General features: G+C 36.2%; 1 protein-coding gene across 1 annotated transcript; it reads left to right on the forward strand.

Moving 5' to 3' along the window:
* Window positions 1-21,077: 21,077 nt before the first annotated feature.
* Window positions 21,078-22,013, forward strand: LOC100013689 (olfactory receptor 1361-like). Its single transcript, XM_001368025.2, has one exon. The coding sequence runs from the start codon at window positions 21,078-21,080 to the stop codon at window positions 22,011-22,013; it is 936 nt and encodes a 311-aa protein (XP_001368062.2).
* The last annotated feature ends 240 nt before the right edge of the window (window positions 22,014-22,253 follow it).

A 22,253-nucleotide genomic window follows, 5' to 3' on the forward strand; every position in this document is an offset into this window, starting at 1 on the left:
ATGTTGAGTTTCTGGGATCATGGAAGTCCATGAAAGCAGCTAGGTGGGAAATGATGAGAATACCATGAGAGTCTTCTTAAATAGTAGAATATCTGGAAGGAGTCTACTATGTGACAGGCCATGTGCTAAGCACTCATATAAAAATATCTCACTTGAGATGTTATGAAGATAAAGACTTGATAGGAGATTTAATATGTGGAATGAATACTAGTGAGGAGTGAAGGAAGACATCTGAGAGACTGGCAGCATATTAATGCCCTTAATTGTAATAGGAAAAGGAGGAGAATTTGGGGAGAAATGAAATAAGTTCTGTTTTAAACATATTGAGTTGGAGATGCCCATGAGACAAAAGTTGGAGATGTCCAATAGGCATTTGGTTATGGTGCCAGACTGGAACTCAGGAGAAACACTAGCTGGATATATAGGCTGGAGTATCTTCATAGAGATAATTAAAAGCACCACCAAGGGAGATAATATCAAAGGGGAAGAGGGCCCAGAACAGAGACTTAGGAGACACCCACAGTTAATGTATGACCTAGAGATAAATTCAGAAAAGAAGACTGAGAAGGTAGAAGTTTGATAGGTAGGAGGATCAGGGAAGAACAGAGTAATGTAAACTAGAGAAGAGAGAGCATCATGAAGAGCAGGGTAATAGAAAGTATCTGAGGCCACAGAGATATCAAAAAAGGATGAGGACTAAAAAAGCCATTAGATTTGACAATCAAGAAATCATTGGCAAATTCAGAGAGAAGTTTCTGTTTAATAAATCTGTAAGACAAAATATCAGAGTCATACATGTCTTTAGTGGGCATTTAGTTAAAAATCTGGTTGATCCCCCCCCCATCTTCTCTAAACTCTTATCTCTTTTTCATGACCTTTCCTCTCACAATTTTTATAGCACTTGACACTGTTCTAATGCAGGTCATGTACATTAGAGCCCCTGTGGCAAACTTATGGAAAGCTATCATGGACCAGAGTTAAACAGGAAGTTGTGACTCTCATTATCATAGAGAACATCCAAGTTGGTGAGATCATAAATCCATCTGACTTTTGTAAACAGTAAACACTAAAAAGTTTGTTGAATAGAACACCTAAATAAGGATATTGAATGACCACTTTTATTTTACAATGAGAATTGAAATCCAGGGAGGGGAGTTAAGTTGCAAAGGAAACTAATGGCAAAGCAAAGAGAAGAACCTAAGACTCCTAACTCCATTTGCTCAGCCTCCATCCATTGAACACCTACTATGTGTAAAACTCTTTGCAAATGAAGGAGGTACACAAATAATTAAGTGCTAACAATGGAGCTTGCCTCTCCAGGCAAAGGAGCTTTCCTCTAAACTACTTTGCTTCCCAGGACAGTCAGTAAATAAAAATTTATTAAGCACTCACTACGTACCAGGAACTGTAGTAAGCACTGATGGGAGAGATGGGGTGACAGAGAGAGAGACAGACAGACAGAGACAGAGACAGAGACAGAGACAGAGACAGAGACAGACAGACAGAGACAGAGACAGAGGGAGACAGAGAGACAGATAAAGGATCATTTTATAGTATGGCAAGTATTTAGCATAATAACTGGCAGAAAGAAGGAATTTGTTAAATACTTATTAACTGATTAATTGAAATCCACAGGACCTTACTTCATTTGACAATGGGAAATTTCCTCCTCAGTCTTGGGACCTATGATCTTTGGAGAGCATTCATATAAAGGTGAATCATATGGGTAAGGGATGAGTTCTCCCACTATTCTTTCCTCATTCAAATAAGCTAGAAGGTGTCAGTTGTTATATACTATGTTACCAAGCAAAGCAGGAGCTGAAGATCTATTGTAACAGGGCCACATCATTAACATTTAAATTTTCTCATGGGCACCCTTATTCACATTGCCTGGGAAACAAATTTGGGAATGGTAACATTTTACTTCGTGTTATTGTAGGAATCAAATGAGATAATATGGGAGGATGTGAAAATCCTTTGAAAAGTGTAAAGTATCATATAAATGAAAGGTATTCCTGATAAATCAGAATAAGTGACATTACTTGACATTAATCTTTGTGTTATAATTATTTCCTTTACAACTTAATTAAAAGAAGTTAGTGGTATGTTTGAAAAGAATAAGGATTTAAAAACAGCATCTGGATTTGAATCTTGACTCTGTTACTTATTCTTTGTGTGACCTTAGGAAAGTTGTTTAATATTTCTGGGCCTCAGGTGATCCACTGGATAGAGTGCTAAGACCAAAAATCTGTCTTCTCCTTTACTGGTTCATGACCCTGGACAACTAATTTACCTTTCTCAACCTCAGTGTCCTCATTTGCAAAGTGGGCATCATAGCACCTACCTCACAAAGCTACTGTGAGTATCAAACAAGATAATAAGACTTTGTAAGTCTTAACAGATAAATGATAGAGGTAATGATGATAATGGTGATGGTGATTATTATGATGGTAGTGGTGATGGTGATAAAGATGAAGGGTTGAGCTAGATGAAACCCAAGGTCTCTTACAAGTCTTTTTCTATGAAGCTATATGAGAGTATGTGTGACTTTTGACCTGGTAGTACTTTCTTCTACATTACTTCTAATCTTCAGGAGTTAGTATCTAGAAGGATCAATGGAAAGAATCCTAGAATGGAGCTAAGAAGATGTGCTCAAATCTTGTCTCAGATACTTACTAGTTGTATGACCCTGGGCAAAACATATAGCCTGTCTGCCTCAGTTTCCATCTATAAAATGATAAGAATAATAGTGTCTACCACCCAGAATTGTGAGGTCCAAATGAAATAATATCTATAAAGTATTTTGTAAACCTTATTGAACTATATAAATATCATCTGCTATTATTTTTATTAAACAGGATAATATTTACAAAGTGCTTCACAAGCCTTAAAACATTATATTAATGATAGCTATTATTATTGTTGTTATTTTATTATTATTATTTTCTATTTGCCTTGCATCAATTAGTGTTTACAAAGTATCACTGACTGAAATCTGTACCAGGCACCAAGGGCTTTATTCATGTGAAAAGATCTAAAGCACAGTAAGTCTCCAAGGCAAATCTACCATCTTTTGTGTGGCATGAACAGCTTCCAAATCTTTTAACACTTCAAGGGCAGCAATGTGCATCCTATACATTATTTCCACTGATCCCCACAACATTCCTGTAATGTAAGTAGTATGGGTATTAATGACTAAAGTAGAAATGGAGGAGCAGGAAGGGATAATGATGGATTGAATTTGGGAAATTTCATAGTGCTATCCTATCCATCACAACTCTAGAGTTGGAAGGGATTTTAGTGGCCATTCCATAAAAACCTTTCATTTTTACCAATGAAGAAACTGAGATCAGGTGAGATTAAGTAACTTTCTGACTTCATGGATGGAATAAGTTGCAGAATAGGGATTTGTCTTTGTAAAAATAAATTTTGTGAGCTATAAAATAAAATATTTAGTTGGAAAAAACTATTCAAAACTTTTCAAAACCGTTTAACTCGCCAATCAGGTTCAAACTGTTCAGAAACTTTTGATAGAGGTAATCAAAAGTATCTTCACTAATGAAGTGAAGCTCAAATGTGAACTTCCCTTCAGGGCCAGGAACAAGGATACTAAAGAGACTCTTATTATAAAATAAAGTATTTATTGAAATATATAAGGATAAATAAAGGATTTCTAATTCTAAGGGATTCTAAATCCACCCAAATAAATTCCCAGGTTCCACAAGAAACTGATTCTCCTGTGTTTCACAGGCTACACTAATCCTCCATGATCTGACTAACCCAAAAGTATACTACCTAAATAAAAACTACCACTATTATCCTTATAAATCTATACTTTGCCTTCAAATTATAAAATAGCAAAGAATAGCTGGTTGAGTCTCAACAAGAATCAAGTTAGGACTCTGAGCCTTAACAGACTTAGAGTCCAAACCAAAGACCAGGTTTTTCTTTGGTCTTCTCAGAGTTAAACAATATATAAAACCACAATTAATATTCAATATTGTATCCCAAGTTGAGAAAGGAAAACACTGAGCTCCTTCAGATCTTGCTGACAGACAGACAGAGAGGGGGGAGGGGGCAAAGGTGTTACCTCCTCTAGCCCTGAGAGAGAGTCTCTGAGAGTGTCTCTGCCAATTGCCAGAGAGCAACTCCCAATTGCCAGCGAGAGTAATTGACATAGAAAAATGGTTACAACTGTCAGCAGTTGAAATTGACACACTCTCTTAGCTCTGCTTCAAACTCCATTTCTTTTCTCAATCCAGCCATGTTACTTCTTATCCCTAAACTAATAAAACAATACTTATTTTCTAATATCATCCTTACATCTTCTAGTCCTCTGAATCTTAATCCAGAATTGTTTTCACTGCAACATATTTTCAATGGTCCCATTCTTTCTCCCACTATACAAAAACCATCTTTTTTCAAAAACAGTATATTCTTCTGGTGTTGTGAAAAGGTTGTGAAATCTGGAATGTCATAATTACCAACAACAACAAAAAAAAAAGATCCAGATTATGGACTGACTCTTCTCCAAGGGCTAATGAGATCTATAACTGCCATGCCTCATATTTGTGATAGTGATCTCTGCTCAAGAAAGTGTGTTCATCTTGGAGCAAGATACGAGACAGAATGGACAATCAGAGTTCTATACAAGTATCTAACATCATTATCATCAACAATAATATTTATCACTTATTCTGTGCTTTAAGGTTTGCAAAATATGTTACAATTATCTCAATTTATCTTCAAAACAATCCTGGGATATAGGTGTTGTTATCATCATAATTGTCATCATTATCATCATCAGTTCTATTTTACAGATAGAAAAACTGAGGCTGAGGAAAGTTTAAATAACTTACCTAGGTTCAAGTAATGATTTGAGATATAACTTGAAATCAGGTCTTCCTGACTCAAAGCCCAACACCCTATCCACTGTGCCACCAGTTATTTACCTATCTAATAGCTTAAATATTTATATAGAGTTTTTATATTTGCAAGATGTTTTACATGTATTATAGCATTTGAGACTCATAACAATACTGGGATGTAGACATTATTATTTATACCCATTTTTACAAAAGCTGAGGAAATCAATGATTAAGTGACTTGCCCAAAGATCAACTATTTAGTGTCAGAAGCAGGAATCTCTAAGTCCAGCACACTATATACTGTGCCACCTAGCTACCATGGAATCTACCTAGCCTAGAAAACGTTTCTAGCATATTGGGGAGATCCTTTATATTACCTCAAAACAACTCTGTGAAATACACAAAACAGGCACTCTCAGTATTTCTCAAACTGTGCTTTGCCACAATGCATATGGTAATTTCCATGCCATAAGAATGCAAGCTCCCTGCTTGCTGTTTAATTATTTTTATCTCCCCAGAGACTAGCATAGTTTATTTAGCACATGATATTTATTGAAGGATTGATTACATGAGAAAATGTGCATGCTTGTAATATTCTCCTGGTGCAAGGTGTCCTCATCTTTCCTTGGTAATGCCAAGGAAAACATGAAGAATGATGGCAAATATAGAACTAAAAGGGATGGTTGGAGTCTATATCAGAGAAGAGACTAGTTCTATCAAAGAGAATATGAATATATTATGTAGCTGAAGAAATACAATTAAGGAAATTGAAACTCCAGAAAACATTGATTAACTTGATCAAAGTCAAATTAGCTATTAAGTGTTGGGGCTAAGGTTTAAATCTGACATCTTCTGATATCTAATGCTTCTCACCCATGCCCCACTTCTTGCCATGGATGTCTGATAAAAAGATCCTTCTCCTTTTTTTTCTCCTCTCCACTCTGCCTCTCCCACACTTTTAATGTACACAAGTCACAACATAGCATGTGAAAGATGACAATGAAAAAAACTTTGTTATCCACTGGGGCCAGTAGGCTGTTCTCTACCTGAGAAATCCTTTATGTGTTCAACTGAAACAAGATAATGATAGAACAATTATCTGCAGAGATTCCATAAGGGAGATTCCCTGCTGCAAGATCTTAATAACTTTTCAGTTCTGTTCCTTTCTACTCCTTACCATCTGTGGCTCTGAAAGTCCTTAGTAAGGCAAAACTTCCAAGTTTTGCTCCTTAGAGACACATTAAAAATTAGTTAGTATGCCCGCAATCTTAACTGACATTGAACAGCCCAAAGGACCAACCCCCTATAGAATTTGTCTGACTCTACAGGTTAACAATTCCCTAGGAAGCTCATTGCCAAGTTTAGTGTGTGATTGGCATAGGAAGTTTTTAATGATACCCTGAGGGACTCATTTAAAACTTTATCAATTATTCTCCTGATTCCACTTCTTTTGGGAGATGAAATTATTCATAAATAGTTACAGAGTGATGAAGGGCAGACCAATGAGATTTGAACTTCCAGTCTGTTGTTGAAAAACTTGGCAGAGAATGTCTTTGGAGCTAGAATCCCACAGCATACTAGCCAATGACTTCTTTTTAGCATTTTATTTTAATATTTTATTGATATCTTTTTTTGTTTCATGCTCATTTTCTCCACACATACATGTTTGCATTCCTCTGGGCACTCATATATATATATATATATATATATATATATATATATATATGTACATGTATATATGTACATTTTATAGTTACTTCAATTTATTTCCCCTCTTCTCCTGGATTTTGCTTTGTGACAAAGAAAAACACCTAGCAAGACCAACTAACAAAATAGTTGTAACTTTACTGCATGCAACATTCTTTCATGGAAGTCCCCCCTGCCTCTCCACCAAGAAGAGGGAAGTGGATTTCATCTTTTGCTCTCCTGGACCAGCTCAGTTGGTCATTGTCATTAATGTAGGTTCAGTAGCTGCACACTACAATCCAGCTTCCCTGGTTTATTTGCTTATCCTTAACTACAACACTCCATTTCCTATTTCCATATTTCCCCATGCTTGGAGTGCTCTTCTCCTCACTTCTAATTTAGTTTCTCAGTCTTTCTTGAAGATTCAACTTAAAGCCCATCTTCTGGAGGAGGTCTTTCCATTGCTAGTAACTTCTCTTCTGAGATTACCTTCCTAGAGTTATTCTATATATCTAATATGCATTTAATCATTCATGCTTTGCCTCTATTAAAATGTAAGATCTTTGAGGATAGGGATCTTTTTCTCCTGTTTTTTATTTCCAGCACTTAGTACAGTGTGGTAGGTACTTAATAAATATTTATAGACTAAGTAACTGTTTTAAGATGCATTGATAGGTATCTGTATTTTAAGGTTGCATCAGCCATGCTCTTAATATTAGCTTCCATACTTAAGTGTTAAACAATAGTAAAGTAATTTTGAAGAAAGTGTTCTGACTTGGAAACAAAGGAAAACAGTAATATCACATTCTAAAAACACAGAAAAAATAACAGAAATAATTTAAAAATAAAAATAATAACTTTTCCAGTGAATTTTTTAAATAACAGGAGATTCAAGAAGGAGGATAGTCCCTGAAAATATATAGGGGACCTCAATTATATCCTGGAAAAGGTCCCAACAATGCGGTAGCCCATCTACAATGCAGCAGCTCCCCCTCTAACTTTTACTCTCAAGTTACTTCCCTTACAAGGGAGACTGCTACCTTGAATGTAAAGGTACTATAGCAGTCTATATACCTCAAAAAGTATTTATGATTCCCTACCAACACCATTATCTTTAATAGTCATTAGACATACTATGCTCAGAGTACAATCATTTGCTAAGATGGCATAGTAAAAATAGAGGTCGCAAAATCTTTCCTCCTGAACTTGAAGCACATGCCATAAATATATAAAGCACCAGTGGGAAGATGGAGAACAGAACTGGAGTATGATGGTGGTGAGAGATCTACAAAGGGAACACATGTATACTGACTACCTTCTCAAATCCTCCTTTCTACTTACATTAAGCTCTTGAATCCTTTCCACTAGCAAATTGCTTGGCCAGACAGAACCCACTGAGTCCTAGAGCATGAAACTTACCTGGTCATAAGGTCACCCTTCCCTATGGTACTATCCCACGTCTTGACCAGATTGTATCAATAGGACCTCTTCTTTCTAATGGTTGTTGGCCTGGGACCCTCCAGGGTTCTGAAAGTAGGTCACTTACACTATTTTGAGGAACAGGAGGTTACTAATACTCCCAGTAAGAAGGAGGATTCCCCAGACCTGTGTCTGCTCTGCCACTGAGCTTTAAGGACCCCTGAGCATTGATATGTGTCTTGCTACAGTGCCTGTAGGTCCCCTGAACCTTTCTATCTGCCTTGTAGCTGACCTTCTATAGATATTGTACATCCCAATTAGTATGTAAGTTCATTAAGAGTAGACACTGCCTCACTTTTTTATATGTATCCGTAGCATTTAGCTATTAGTACTTGGCACATAGGAATCAATTAATATATCTTTTATTCTTTCATTTATTCAAGATAGTTGCCAAAATCCCTGTGAGACTTCTCTAGATTAAACATTTCTAGTTCCTTCCACCAATTCCATGCTATAGACACCATGGATTCCATGACAAGGTCTTTCATCATTCTGTTTGCTCTTATTCTGGATGTTTGACAGCTTATCAATGTCCTTCCTAAAAAGTTGCACCTAAAACTGAACACAATACTCCAAATATGATCTAACTAGGATCTAGTACAGAGAATCTATTACCTCCTTATCCTTGAAAACCATGTCTCTCTAAAGGCAGTTCAAAATCACATTAACTTTCTTAGATGACATACCATATTATTGATTCATATTGAGGTTGCAGACTATCAAATCCCCCTTTTTTCAGACAAATTTCTATGTAACCATATCTTCCACATTTTATATTTATGAAATTGATCTTTTGAACCCTTTATATTGATCACTAAATTATTTATTATTAGTTCAGTTTGATATTCTAGCCTATCAAATATTTTGCTACTAACTTATTCTTCCAGTGTGTTAGCCCTTATTCTCAGTTTTGTCTTATTTGCAAATTTGATAAGCATGATATCTCTACCTTTATCTAAGTCATTGATAAAAATGTTAACTAGCAAAGTAACCAGTCCAGATAAATGGAAAACTCTATTGGAATTCTTCTTAGTAGTAATCAAACCATTAATGGATCTTCTTTGGATTCAGTCATTTAATGAATTCCAAATTCACCCAATTATACTATTGTCTAGTCCATATGTCTCCATCTTATCCATAAGAATAACATGACAGGCTATCAAATGCATGGGTAAGATATAGGCAAACTACCTATAAATTTTTTACTAAAATGCAAAGTCAGTTTGTTATGACCCCTTCTTGATGAAGATATACTGTTAATTTTTTTCTTTCCACAATTTTACTGTCTCTTTAAAAACACATTCTTAGGAGTTTCTTTTCTATGAGTTAAAGTCAAATTCACTGGCTTGCAATTTAAATATTCCATTTTCTTTCCTTTTGTGAAAATTGAATCAGGATTTGACCATATTCTGTTCTGTGGGTTCCCTGTGGCCTAGTTAGGACAACATAATTATCTACCTGAAGTCTAGGTGGTACAAAGGAAAAAGAAATGGACATGGAATCAAGAAAACCAGAGTTCAAATTCTGACTCAAACATTAGCCCCTTTCAAATTAATAGATTGCCCTTCTTACCAAGGTCAACCCTTCTCCATACATGTTTGGTCCAATCCATTGCCTCTCATCTTCTATAGAACATTTCCTATACTATAATTCCCACCTTCTCTGTTATCATTAGTCTCTCCTTATTTACTGGATCCTTCCCTGCTGCCTACAAATATATCCTTTCCTCCTCCATCATTCCTGTTGTCTTCTACAGTGATCCCTATTTATCACAGGAGTTATGTTCCAGAGAACTCCATGATTAATGAAAATCTACGAAGTAGCAGCATTATATTTATTATTTTATATATGTATATATATATATATATATTAAGGCTTTAAAAACCCTTCCCACTCTCCTATAAACCTTTTCCATACTCTTATTAGCCTTTCCACTTCACACCATACCTCTCCTACAAACTTGTCTCCTCTTTTGGTACTGTTGTACTTGGTGGCTTTACAAACTCCAAGGGATTAAATTATCATCTCTATCCAGACAATTTCTAGGTCTTTATAGCTAACACTAAACTCCTGACCTACAGTCTCATGTCATCAATTATCTTTTGGAAATCTTGAACTCAATGTCCCATAGACATTTTAAACAACTTGTTCAAAACAAAACTTATTATCTTTCTGCCCAAACCTTCTCCTCTATCAAACTTTCCTATTACTATTGAGCACATCACCATCTTCCTCTTTAATAACTCAGGTTTACAATCTTGATGTCATCCTCAACTTTTTACTCTTCCCCTGCTGATCCTTAACACATCTTGCCATTTCTCTGTGGATAATATTTCTCGCATACTCTCCACTCACACAAAAGGCCTCTTCTTCCCCACCTCCATACGGCTGCCACCCTTGTTCAGACCCTCATCACTTTTAACCTAGACTACAATAATAACCTGCTTTCTTATTAGTATCCCTGACTTAGTCTCTCACTACTCCAATACATTCTCTGCTCTGCTGTCAAGGTTATTCTATAAAGCATAAGTATCCTCATGTTTCTCCACTTCCATCTATTCTGTACATATATTATATGAATCTAGTTATTTATTTGCCCCCTCTCTCACTAGAATGTGATCTCATTAAGGGACTTGTTTGCTTATTTTTTTACATTCTTTGTGTCTCTAGCATTAAGCACAATGTATGGTGCACCATAAACATTTAACAAATGCTTGGTGGCTGAATGAATATATGGAGTGGAATACATCAAGGTTCTTAACCTTAACTTTCAATGTGTTTCATGAAACCTTTTGGAAATTTGGTAAATTCGAATAATACTGAGGGCAGCTAGACTGCATGACCTAGAGTCCAGAAGACTGCTCTCCCTGAGTTCAAATGTGGCCTTGGACACTTACTGGCTGTGTAACATTGAACAAGTAATTTAATTCTGTTTGCCTCAGTTTCCACATCTCTAAAATGAGCTAGAGAAGGAATGGCAAAACATTCCAGTATCTCTGCTAAAACCCAAAATGAGATCACAAAACGTTGGAAACAACTGAAATGACTAAACAAAAACAACAAATAAAATTGTGATTTTTGCCTGTGTTTGTAATGGAAAGAAATGCTAAATTTTGGTTATAAATTAGTGAAGATAAAAACATAATCTTTTTTCCTATCCATTTTTATAAACACTCTGAAACCTAATCACATACCCCTTACTTGTCTATGCATCCCAAGTTAAGAACTCTTTAATGAGGTTGATGGTAAGGTTACTTCAAACTCTCAAATTCTTCTATGAATCATAGAATCTTTGAGTTAAAAATTGTCTAGCTTCAGCTTTTCTCTAATATCTTGGAATTTTACCTATAAGACACCTAAAAGGTAGCTATCTAGATACTACCTAAATACTTTTAGGGATTAGGAATTTGTTACTTCATAAGGTAATTCTACTTTGGAGATCACCTATCTTAGGAAGTTATTTCTTATGTTGAGCCCATATCTCTATCTTATAACTTTAATAATAGTAGCAGCAGCAGAAGCAGTAGCAAATATTTAAGGTTTACAAAGAATCTTACAAATATCTCCTTTGATCCTAATAGCAACCTAACAAGATAAGTGTAAATATTATCTCCATTTTGTAGAATAGGAGATGGAGGTAGATCTTGCTTAGGGTCACACTAATAGTTAATATCTGAAGCCAGATTTGAACTGAAGTCTTCCTGACTGTAGGCTCAGCACTCTTTCCAGTGCCCCATCTAGCTGGTACATGTGTGTCTCTGTGTGTATGGTGGGGGAGGACTCAGTTCTGATACGGAGTCAGAGGTGTTACAGTACTACCATGCATAGGCCACTTAATACTTGTGTAAGCCACTTAACCTGAAGGAAGTAGGCTGTGTGATTTATAAGGTTCTTTCCAGTTCTAAATCAGTGATTTCATAGTCCACATATTGCTTCCAGTTCTGCTTCCTAGATCAAGCTGAATTAAATTGAAGACAACATTGAGGTAGCCTCTGAGTATTTTCTTCTCAAGGTTAAATATCTCCAAGTCTTTCAATAAATCCTTCTGTAACATGGATAGGTAGGATAGGTTCAAAATTCAGAACATCTATATTTATGGGATGGAGAGTATGGGCTTAATCCTGCAGAGAAATTTGTTCTGAATAGGGAGAAATCCTTGAACATTTGGTGTTAGGCTCTTAGAATAGAAGGAAATTTAGATATCCTTTCATTCTATTTCCTCTTATTTACAGAAGAGAAAACTGAGATCCATTAAGTTAGAGATTTGCCCAAGAAAACACAACAAATTAGTAGCATATCTTAAACTCGTTGTTCTACATGGAAAAGGTCATAGTACTGGAAGATGGAAGATAGTGGTGCTATTCACATTTGAAAATTCTAAAAGATTCCTAGACAGGCAGGACTATGTAGATGGGATCTTGGTCACCTTTCTCCCTTTGTCTTTATTATGATCATAGAGAAATGTTCTTTTCTTTCCCCTTCCATTAGGCCAAGAAGAAATTCTGTGGATCTATCTGGAAATAAAAATAAAAAGGAAGCCCATTTTCTTCTGTGGTAAATGGAATTAGATTGAATTAGACAGAGGAGGTAGAGACTGTCCAGAGTTTTATGAATCATAGCTTCCCTGAAAGAACTTTAACACCTGAAACATTTCCTGGATATGCTAGAGGTTGGAAGGTGATTTACTCCCAAAATATTGGCTCTTCTGTTTAAGTTTCTTTCTTTGTAACATCAAAGGAAATGTGATTCAGAGAATATAGCAATGGGATGGAGTTATGACTTGAGAAAACCTGTCTATATGAGGAATATTTGATAAAAACTAGTCCTGTTTGAACTGAAGAATGCATAAGGAGTAAAGAGGGGGAATGATGGCTGTCTTCAAGTATTTTGCCATGCAGGCAAAAGATTAGACTTTTTCTGTTAGGTTCTAGAGTGGAAAACTGGGAACGATAGGTATAAGAGATGTTTGACCCAAATAAGGAGCAAGGACTGGGGAACCAAACAGGGATTGCCCCAGAGATAAATTCTTGGACTTCCTCTATGTAACTCTTACCAATGACTTGGGCAAAAGTATTGAAGGCATGCTTACCACATTTACAAGGGAAGGATAGATATCACACTGGGTGGCAATTAGGATTTTATTTTAAAAGAATGAAAGACAGCAATGTAAAATGAATTAGGTAAAGTGTGATAAAGATAAAGTCCAACATTAGTTTCAACAATCAGCTTCTCAAGTACAAGATGAATAAAGCATGTCTAGGCAGCAATTCCTCTGAAAAATATTGTGAAAGCAGAATTGATAATGTTTAGCAGCTAAGTGGATGTGAGAAAGAGGGAAAAGTTGAAGATAACACAAATTTGTGGGTTTCACTAGGAGGATGAAGGTGCCCTTAAATAAAATATGAATGTTAAGAAGAAAGGAAAATTTTATAGAAAAAAATGTTTGATTTTGGACATATTAGCTTGAGATGACCATGGGACCTCTAGAATGAGATATCCAAAAGACAGTTGATAATTCAGGAATAGAGCTCAGGAGAGAGGCCTAGGCTCAATCTGTAGACTAAGATCAACAAAATTAAGAAGCATTAGTAAACATTTACTATGGGCCAGACACTAGAAAGTGCTGAAAAGACAAACACAAGAAAAAATATAGTTCCTGCTCTCAAGGGACTTACTAATGGAGGAAGACAACATATAAAAGTTACTTAAGAGGGGAGAAGGGAATGAAGATACCTAGAGTGGGAACATGGTAGATAAAGTCCCTTGAAGATGAGTAAGGAGTACTGTCTGGAAGGGAATTAAGTCATGATTGACCTAGTACTCCCTCTTAAAATGGAAGATTTGAGAAGAACCAGATTACCAAAGGGAGAGACTACAGGGATGGAAGATGCTTCCAGTGTATAAAATAGCACAGAAATGGAGTAAGCCTCCAAGGTTAAAGAGGTTTCAATGGCAGAGTAGAGAAAACACTGTGATCAGTAATAGAAGAGGCTCTAGGAGAGAGCCCTGATGTTCCCTTATCTATGGTAGGTGGGGCAAGGAGGGCAACATAGAAAAGGAGACAGGAAGAAGTGGTAAGACATATAAGAAGAAAATCAGGATATTGAGGTCATGAAAACCCAAAGAGGAGAGAGTGGCTAGGACAAAGGGCTGGTAGACAAGTTGTAAGAGCAGGTTTACACCTCCACTGTATTTATTTCCTCTGCTACACATTGACACCTTTGAACTCTTTCTCCAGTTATCTTTTCTATGAAATTCACTTAAGTCTACTGTTTAAGAAAAAAACATTTCCATATACCTCCTACTTCACTGAAAAAAATGAGGTCATTGCTTAGAGTTTCCTCTTTTCCCTCCTTATTTCACATCATTTTGACATCTTCCCCTGCTATTTTCTCCATCATCCTTGTCTCTCATTAAAAGGTGGCCTTTCTTCTTGACAATATTGCTCCTTGCTCTCATTCATTTCCATTTCTCCAAAAGACTAGCTCCTTTATCAATCCTACTTTCTCATTAATCTTCAGTCTCTCCCTATCTACTTACAGGCTCTTTCCCTGTTGGATACAAATATATACATGTTGCCCCTATTCTTACAAAATCTTCACTTTATCCTATTACTCTTAATTATCTTTCTTCCCCTTCTTGGTTAAGCTTCTTGAGAAAACTTTCACAATTGGTGCCACTATTTTCTCTTCTCTCACTCTCTAAATCCTTTGCAATCTGGTTTCCAAAATCATCATTCAACTGAAACTATTCACTCCAAAGCCACCAATACTCTTGTAATTGACAAATCTTATGTCTTTTTCTCAATCTTTATCCTTTGATTAAATATGAGTTTCTTTTAACTGTCTTTCTGGATCTTCTTTTATCTATATCAGTGGTGTTAAACTCAAATAGAATTGAAAGCCACTAAACCATACATAAGAAGGGGGTACAGTGCATAGAGGTCTGGGCCTCATCTTCCTTGTTTCAAATCTAGCTTCAGACGCTTACTCGCTATGTGACTCTGGCCAAGTTGCTTAACCTGTTTGATTCAGTTTCCCCATCTATAAAATGAGCTGAAGAAGGAAATGAAAAATCACTGCATTTTTTTTTACCAAGAAATGAAACAGATTTTTAGACATAGCTAATGTGAGAACTTGTTTCTCTTAAATAAACATATTTAGTATAATTTATTACATATTTATAATATCATATGTATTATATTGTTTCATATTAAAAATTAAAATAAATAGTAACTCAAAAATAATACATATTCTGAATATAAGCTATAATTTTACCCTATTTCTATTTCATTGGTTGTATAACTCAAAGCAGTACCTAGTAAATGGATAGTTGAATATTTTTTATCACAAGGGATAGAGTAGCAAAGAATGAAACAAATCTCTGCCTTCAAGGAGTTTGCATCTTTGGTGAGAGACAAAATGCATACATGAATGTATTTAGAATATCAATTAAGTAAATGAGTAATCACATATGGCAGTTCTATTAACCCCTGAAGATGTAGTTCAACTGAGCCTGGTAATGTGACCCTATTTGGACCAAGACACTGGGACAGATATCCCTTGTGTCTAGTATATTTCCTGATATATAATAAGTACCCAATAAATGAATACTGATTGCTTATTAGATTTAACTCATTATTCTTGACCAGTAAGGATATATCACCTTTCCTTCCATTAGAGGAGCAAAAGGATATTTCTCTCTTGTTAATTGAAAGCGTTTCCCAGCAAAGTAAACTTCTGAGAAGAACTAAAACCTTGGTTACGGCATTCTTTCCCTAAAGAGTACCTAGTGCAGAGTCACAGAGGATGAGTTGAAGAAAGGAAAATAAAGAGGGGAGGGGACAATTAAACCTGTTTGTTTCCCATCTAACAAGGTGCTCAGGGAATCCATTCTTAGATGCCCAAACCCTAGAAGTTCTCCCCTGCTGCCACAGTGTTCTTCCCATAGGCCCTGCTGAAACCTGTTCTGTCCAGAACGTCAGCTGTCTTTTCTCTCAAAAGAGTGTGAGTCATGGACCAGTCCTTGGTCAGGAAGTTGTGGGTATAGAAAGTGGATGAGTGAAAGCCAAGGAAACTGGTTTGGGGGTGCAGTGCCTCTAATATCAACTATAACTTTTCCAGTAAGTACTGCCCCTAGGAAAGCTTCAACTTCCAATGGATGTTGGAGGGCATTCATTCATTTATTCAACATGCATTTATTAAGCACCCAAAATGCAGAGGGGCTGTGCCAGGCTCTGGGTATACAAGGACAAAAATCTTACTATCCAGGAACTTAAGCTGTGTTATGAGGAGAAAAATGAAGAAAAATGTCAATGCAAATTTGGTACAAGATGATTCTAGTGGGTGGAGGGAGGGGAATGGAAATGGGACGTGAGTATCAAAGTAGGTCTTCTGAGGAGTTGGCACTTGAGATGAACCTTGAAGCAGTCAGAATAAATTCCTTTTTGCCAATACTTAATTGAACAAGATGAAAAAGTGGGAAAAGGTTTCATCTCTCTGATCCATCTATTCTGCCTCTCAAGGAGGGAGGTTACAGAAAGATGATTATTAGCATAGTAATGACAACAATAATAATAATGATCACCATCATCATCATGTTTCCAAAGTCCTGAGTAGTTTAAAAAGTGTTTTCCATTCATTAGTTCATTTTGTCTAGTTAAAGAATTTGTGAGAGGAGATTATTTGAGATTATATTCTTCTGTAATGAAGAAATTGAGGCATGGAGAAGTTCAGCGACTCTCCTAACATGAAAAAGTGATTAGCAAATTAGTAAATCTATATTAAAAAAAACATAATGCTTTTGAGGCAAGTAGGAAACTCAGTGGATATAGACTCAGGCCTGAAGAACAGAGGTCCTGGGTTAAAATCTGGCCTCAGAAACTTTCTACCTGTATGACTGTGGGCAAATCATTTAACCCCAATTGCTTAGCCCTTACTATACTTCTGCCTTGAAACTGATAATTGGTATTGATTCTAAGACAGAAGATAAGGATTTTTTAAAATATTGGCTTTTACTTCCAAAAAGCATGTCCTCTATAAAAACTTCCCTTGTTATGAAGAAATGGATTTAGAGAAAATAAATGCAATCTCTGATTATATTAGGAAAGGCACATCTTTTTAGATAAAGAAAAAAAAAAGATGGTAATCCTACTATAATATGCCCTGCTCAGACTATGTCTAAGTTGTTTTCTTTAAGTCTATGTGCCACCTTTTAGGATAAACATTAATAGAGCAAGTCAGGTGGCAGAGTGATTAGAGTTCTGGGTCTGTAGTCAGAAAGACCTGGGTTTAAATCCTTTCTTACTATCTGTGTCTAGACACTGAACCTCTCTGGGATTCAGTTTCCTCAATTATAAAATGAGGATATCAATAACACCTACCTCCCATGGTTGTTGGACAAATTGAGATATTTGTGAAGTGCTTTACAAGTTCTTCATAGCTATATAAATGCTTATGGTTATGATTAATAGGTAGAAGGGTATACAGAGGAAAACCAGGATAATGAAGGTCCTAAAGTCCAAATAAAATGAGAATTGGTTGAAGAAAGTTATAATATCTAGCTTGGAGAAGAGATGTCTCAGAGTGGCTATGGAAGATTGTAACATAGATGTGCATTAAGACTTGTTTAAGTTTAACCCAAAAGGTAGAACTAGAGCATCGATGGGTAGAAGTTGCAAAGAAGCAATTTAAGTTAAAAAATAAAACATCATAGAGCTGGCTCAAATTTGAATGGAATACCTTAGTAGGTAGTGAGGTCCCCTGCATTAGAGGTCTTTAAGCAAAATCTGAATGACTACTGATTAGATACATTATAATGAGGTATTTAGTTTGGGCAATGAAGCAACAAGGTGGAAAAGTGAGTAGAGTGCCAGGCCTAGGGTTATGAAGACTTATCTATCTGAATTCAAATCTGGCCTTAGAGACATACTAACTGTGACCCTGGGCAAGTCACTTAACCCTCTTTGCCTTAGTTTCCTCATATATCAAATGAGCCTCAGAAGAAAATGACAAACTAATCCAGTATCGTGGCCAATATGACAGAAAAAGAAAATGATCAATGTTGAAGGGAATGTGGCAAAATTGGGACACTAATGCATTGCTTGTGGAATTGTGAACTGATCCAACCATTCTGGAGGGTAATTTGGAATTAGGACCAAAGGTCTATATAAAAGAATGCATACATTTTGAACCAGTAATACCACTACTGAGTTTGTATCCCAAAGAGATTTTTTTAAAAATGGGAAAAGGACCCGTTTGTACAAAAATATTCATAGTTTCTCTTTTTTGTGGTGGTAAAGAATTCAAAACTCTTTAGTTGTAAGGATGTTTAGTAAGTTTAGTAAGGATGTCCCTTACTTGGAATGATGGAATACTCATGATTTCAGAAAGAGCTGGAAAGACCTACATGAACTGATAAAGAGTGAAATAAGCAGAACCAGGACATCATTATACACAGTAATTGTAGTATTGTGGAACAATCAAACATGATAGACTTGCTACTAACAATAATGCAATGATCTGGGACAATTCTGAAGGCTTACAACAGAGAATGCTATCTACTGCCAGAGAAAGAACTGTTGGAGTAGAAATGCAGATGAAAGCATATGAATTATCACTAGTTTATATGGGTATATGCTTTAGGACTTTGGCTCTAAAAGATTATTCACTTACAAAAACAAATAATATGGAAATATGTTTTGTGTGATAATATACATATAACCCAGATTGAATTGCTTGTTAGCTCTGGTAGTAGGGAGGGAAGAAGAGAGGGAGATAATATGGATCATATAACTTTGGAAAACTTATGCAGAAATTTTTAATTAAAATTAAAATGTTTTAACAAGTAGAAGTGCTAATCACTTTTACAAATATTATCTCAGGTGATCCTCATAGCAACCCTGAGAAGTAGGAGATATCATCTCCAGATCACAATTGAGGAAACTGGAACAAACACCAGTAAAGTGACTTGCCCCAAGTCACATATCTAGTAAATGTCTAAAGCAGGGTTTAAATTCAGGTCTTCTTATTTCTAGGACCAGAGTTCTATCCATTTTTGTGCCTCCCTTAAAAAGGCATATGTGCATAGACAGGGTCTTCCATGTAGCAGGGAAGAATTCTACCACTGAACTATTGGGAAACTACATCTAGCTCTGTAATTCTGGGCAAGACACAGCCTCCATCTTATCTCTAGCCTTATCTCTAAAATACAGGTAATAATAGTACTACTCCCCAGAGTTGATGTGAAGATCAATTGAGATTATATTAAAGTGCTTTGCAAAACTTAAAGCACTATATAAATGCTTGCTATTTTATTGTGATTATTGTTATTATTGTTTACAATGTCCTTCCTAAATGTGGTGCTTATAACTCAACATAATATTTTAACTATATTCATGCCAATTAACTAATCAACAAAGTCAGTGGCCAAGCATGCATTAAGTGCCTACTATGTACTTGGCATGACTGTCTTAAATGCTGTGTATACAAAGAAAGACAAAAACAAGATCTCTGCCCTGAAGGCTTTAAGGAGCTCACATTCTAATGGAGGAGACACACAGAAAACAACTCTGAAAACAGAAGTTATTTGCCCTGTAAATGGGAAGTAATCGCAGGGGGAAGATACCAGCAAAAGGTTGGGGGGAAAGGAGGATTCCAAGAAAAACTTTATGAAAGTTGATGTTTGGGTTGAGACTTGAAAAAAAGCCAAGAAACTTTGGTGAGGAGTGATAGTATTCTAAGTTTGGGGAACAGACTCTCAAAAGCTAAGGAGTTAGGATATGGAACATCAAGGTCGATGGATGCAAAACTATCACCTCTCTCATCTTGGAGGTGATTTTTCTCTTAATGTAGTCATATTTTTAGTTGCTACCTTGCTCTATTGATTTTTAAAGGATATGCTTATCCCTCTTAAATTTTATCTTAGTATATATATATATATATATATATATATATATATATACTAAGTCTCTCAGATATGTTTTATGAGAATTTGATGCATATGCCAATTTTGATATTGTAGGTGCATAAAGTGGTGGAACTGGAAAGTCCAGAGTTAACTCTCCACCAGAAGTGAGATGAAAAATTTATAACTAACTAGCTCTGCAAAAAAAGTAGCAGAATACACTTCTAAATTAATTGAATCTGCATTATTGATGTTTTCTTCATCACTTTTTAAAGTCTAGACAATCAACCAAACAACAAATGATGCCTTGAGTTGTAGTGTTTTCCCAAAATTTAACAATTTCTATCACTAGCCATCAGAACTGACTTCCATACATTCTCCTAAACTGCCTTCCAAAGACAACAATAGTCAAGTCTCCTGTGAGTAAAAAAGTTGCAGCAGAAAGCTGGGGCAGTTTGAATTAGTATTGGTGGATTGACCTAGGACCCAGGAAGTTAAGAGAAGAAAAGCCATTTTTAAGCTTTTGGTAATGAGTTCATGAGATGCCAGAGTACTAATTGCTTATGGCTTTTTATGTCTCTGCAGAAAGATTTTATTTTCATCTTTGTGAACTGTACTAAAGTATTGAGAAATGTTTTTACTTGAAGGCATTGGAATAAGTTATTTTTTCAATAGAACTGTTTGTTTGAACTGGCTCATGAGTGATCCATTGGACCATATGTGGAATAGCAATGTGGGCATCTATTTTTATCTGTCATTGATGTTAAACAGATCCACAGAGACCTTTTTAGGTGACCTTGAGTCATTAATTATGATTTTGGGGGGTCTAGTTCATTCAAGCAGTTCTGAATCAACCCAAGCCTGCTAACATTTACCTCCCTTCATTATGTATGGGTTAGAGGGAGAAAGGGGGCTAAAGGGAAAAAGAGGGTCCATTGGGCCTTATTTATCCAACTTGTAGCTTCTCTAGGCTGGTGCAATGGGTGGGTTGGCAAGTGTAAAGGATCTCAGAGCAAGGAGTCCTTGTGGCTCCTGGCTGTTCAGGGTGGTTTAGGATATGTGTACTGGGGAATATCCAACTCATTTTGAGTTCTGTGCTTCTGACATATTGCCATTATATTTTCATTTTTCTCCTGAGAAATGAGGAATCAGACCAGTGTCTTGGAATTTCTACTTCTGGGACTTTCAGAACATCCAGAAGAGCAACAATTCTTCTTCAGATTGTTTCTGGGCATATACCTAATTGGAACCTTGGGGAACCTGCTTACCATTTTGGCCATCGGCTTTGATTCCCATCTCTACACACCTATGTACTTCTTCCTCTCCAACCTGTCTTTCCTTGATCTCTGTTTCACCACCACTACAGTTCCCAAAATGCTTGTGAATTACCTGTCAGGGAGTAATGCCATCTCCTATTCAGAATGCCTGGCACAAATGTATTTTATTAATGCTTTTGGTGCCTCAGACAGCATCCTCCTCTCTGCCATGGCCTATGACCGTTATCTGGCTGTCTGCCACCCTTTACACTATGGCACAATCATGACCTCACGCCTTTGTGCCCTGTTGGTGGCTGTACCTTGGATTTCTGCTCACCTTATTTCAATGGTTCACACCATATTTATTGGTCATCTATCCTTTTGCATGAATAATAAAATCCCTCACTTCTTCTGTGACATAAATACATTGATAAGACTCTCATGTTCTGACACCCATATTAATGAAATGTTAGTCCTTTTTTTAGGGGGTCCAGTAGTTTTAATTCCCTTCATATGTATTGTTGTTTCTTATACTCCTATTGTCTCTGCTGTGTGGAAGGTCCCATCAGTTCAGGGGAAATGGAAGGCCTTTTCTACCTGTGGGTCCCACCTCTCTGTAGTCACTCTTTTTTATGGAACTGTCATTGGTGTTTATTTCAATCCTACATCTACACACACAACGCAAAAAGACATGATAGCAACTGTGATGTATACAGTGGTCACCCCCACACTAAACCCTTTCATCTACAGCCTGCGGAACAATGACTTGAAAGGAGCCTTGGGGAAGCTACTTGGCTTGAAACATTTCTCCAAGAGATGATTATAATTGTATTTGTCCTATTTGAATATAGCTGAATATTTAAAAGAGAAATAAATGAGAAAATGTATTGTCAAGACTGATTGATTAATGTCAAACTTGAGGGAGGCATCTATTATTGTGTAAAAAAGCTTGGTGCTTGGTGTTGTTGGGTTCAAAATTTATATCAATAAACTGAAAGAATATAAGCATTATAAAGATAAACATGGTGTACTTGTTTAATTTGTGGATAATATGAAGTTA

This window comes from Monodelphis domestica, chromosome 3 (genome assembly GCF_027887165.1).
Source record: "Monodelphis domestica isolate mMonDom1 chromosome 3, mMonDom1.pri, whole genome shotgun sequence".
NCBI lineage: Eukaryota > Metazoa > Chordata > Mammalia > Didelphimorphia > Didelphidae > Monodelphis > Monodelphis domestica.

Coding starts and splice junctions, on each gene's coding strand:
- LOC100013689 (XM_001368025.2), top strand. CDS start 21,078: ATGAGGAATCAGACCAGTGTCTTGGAATTTCTACTTCTGGGACTTTCA.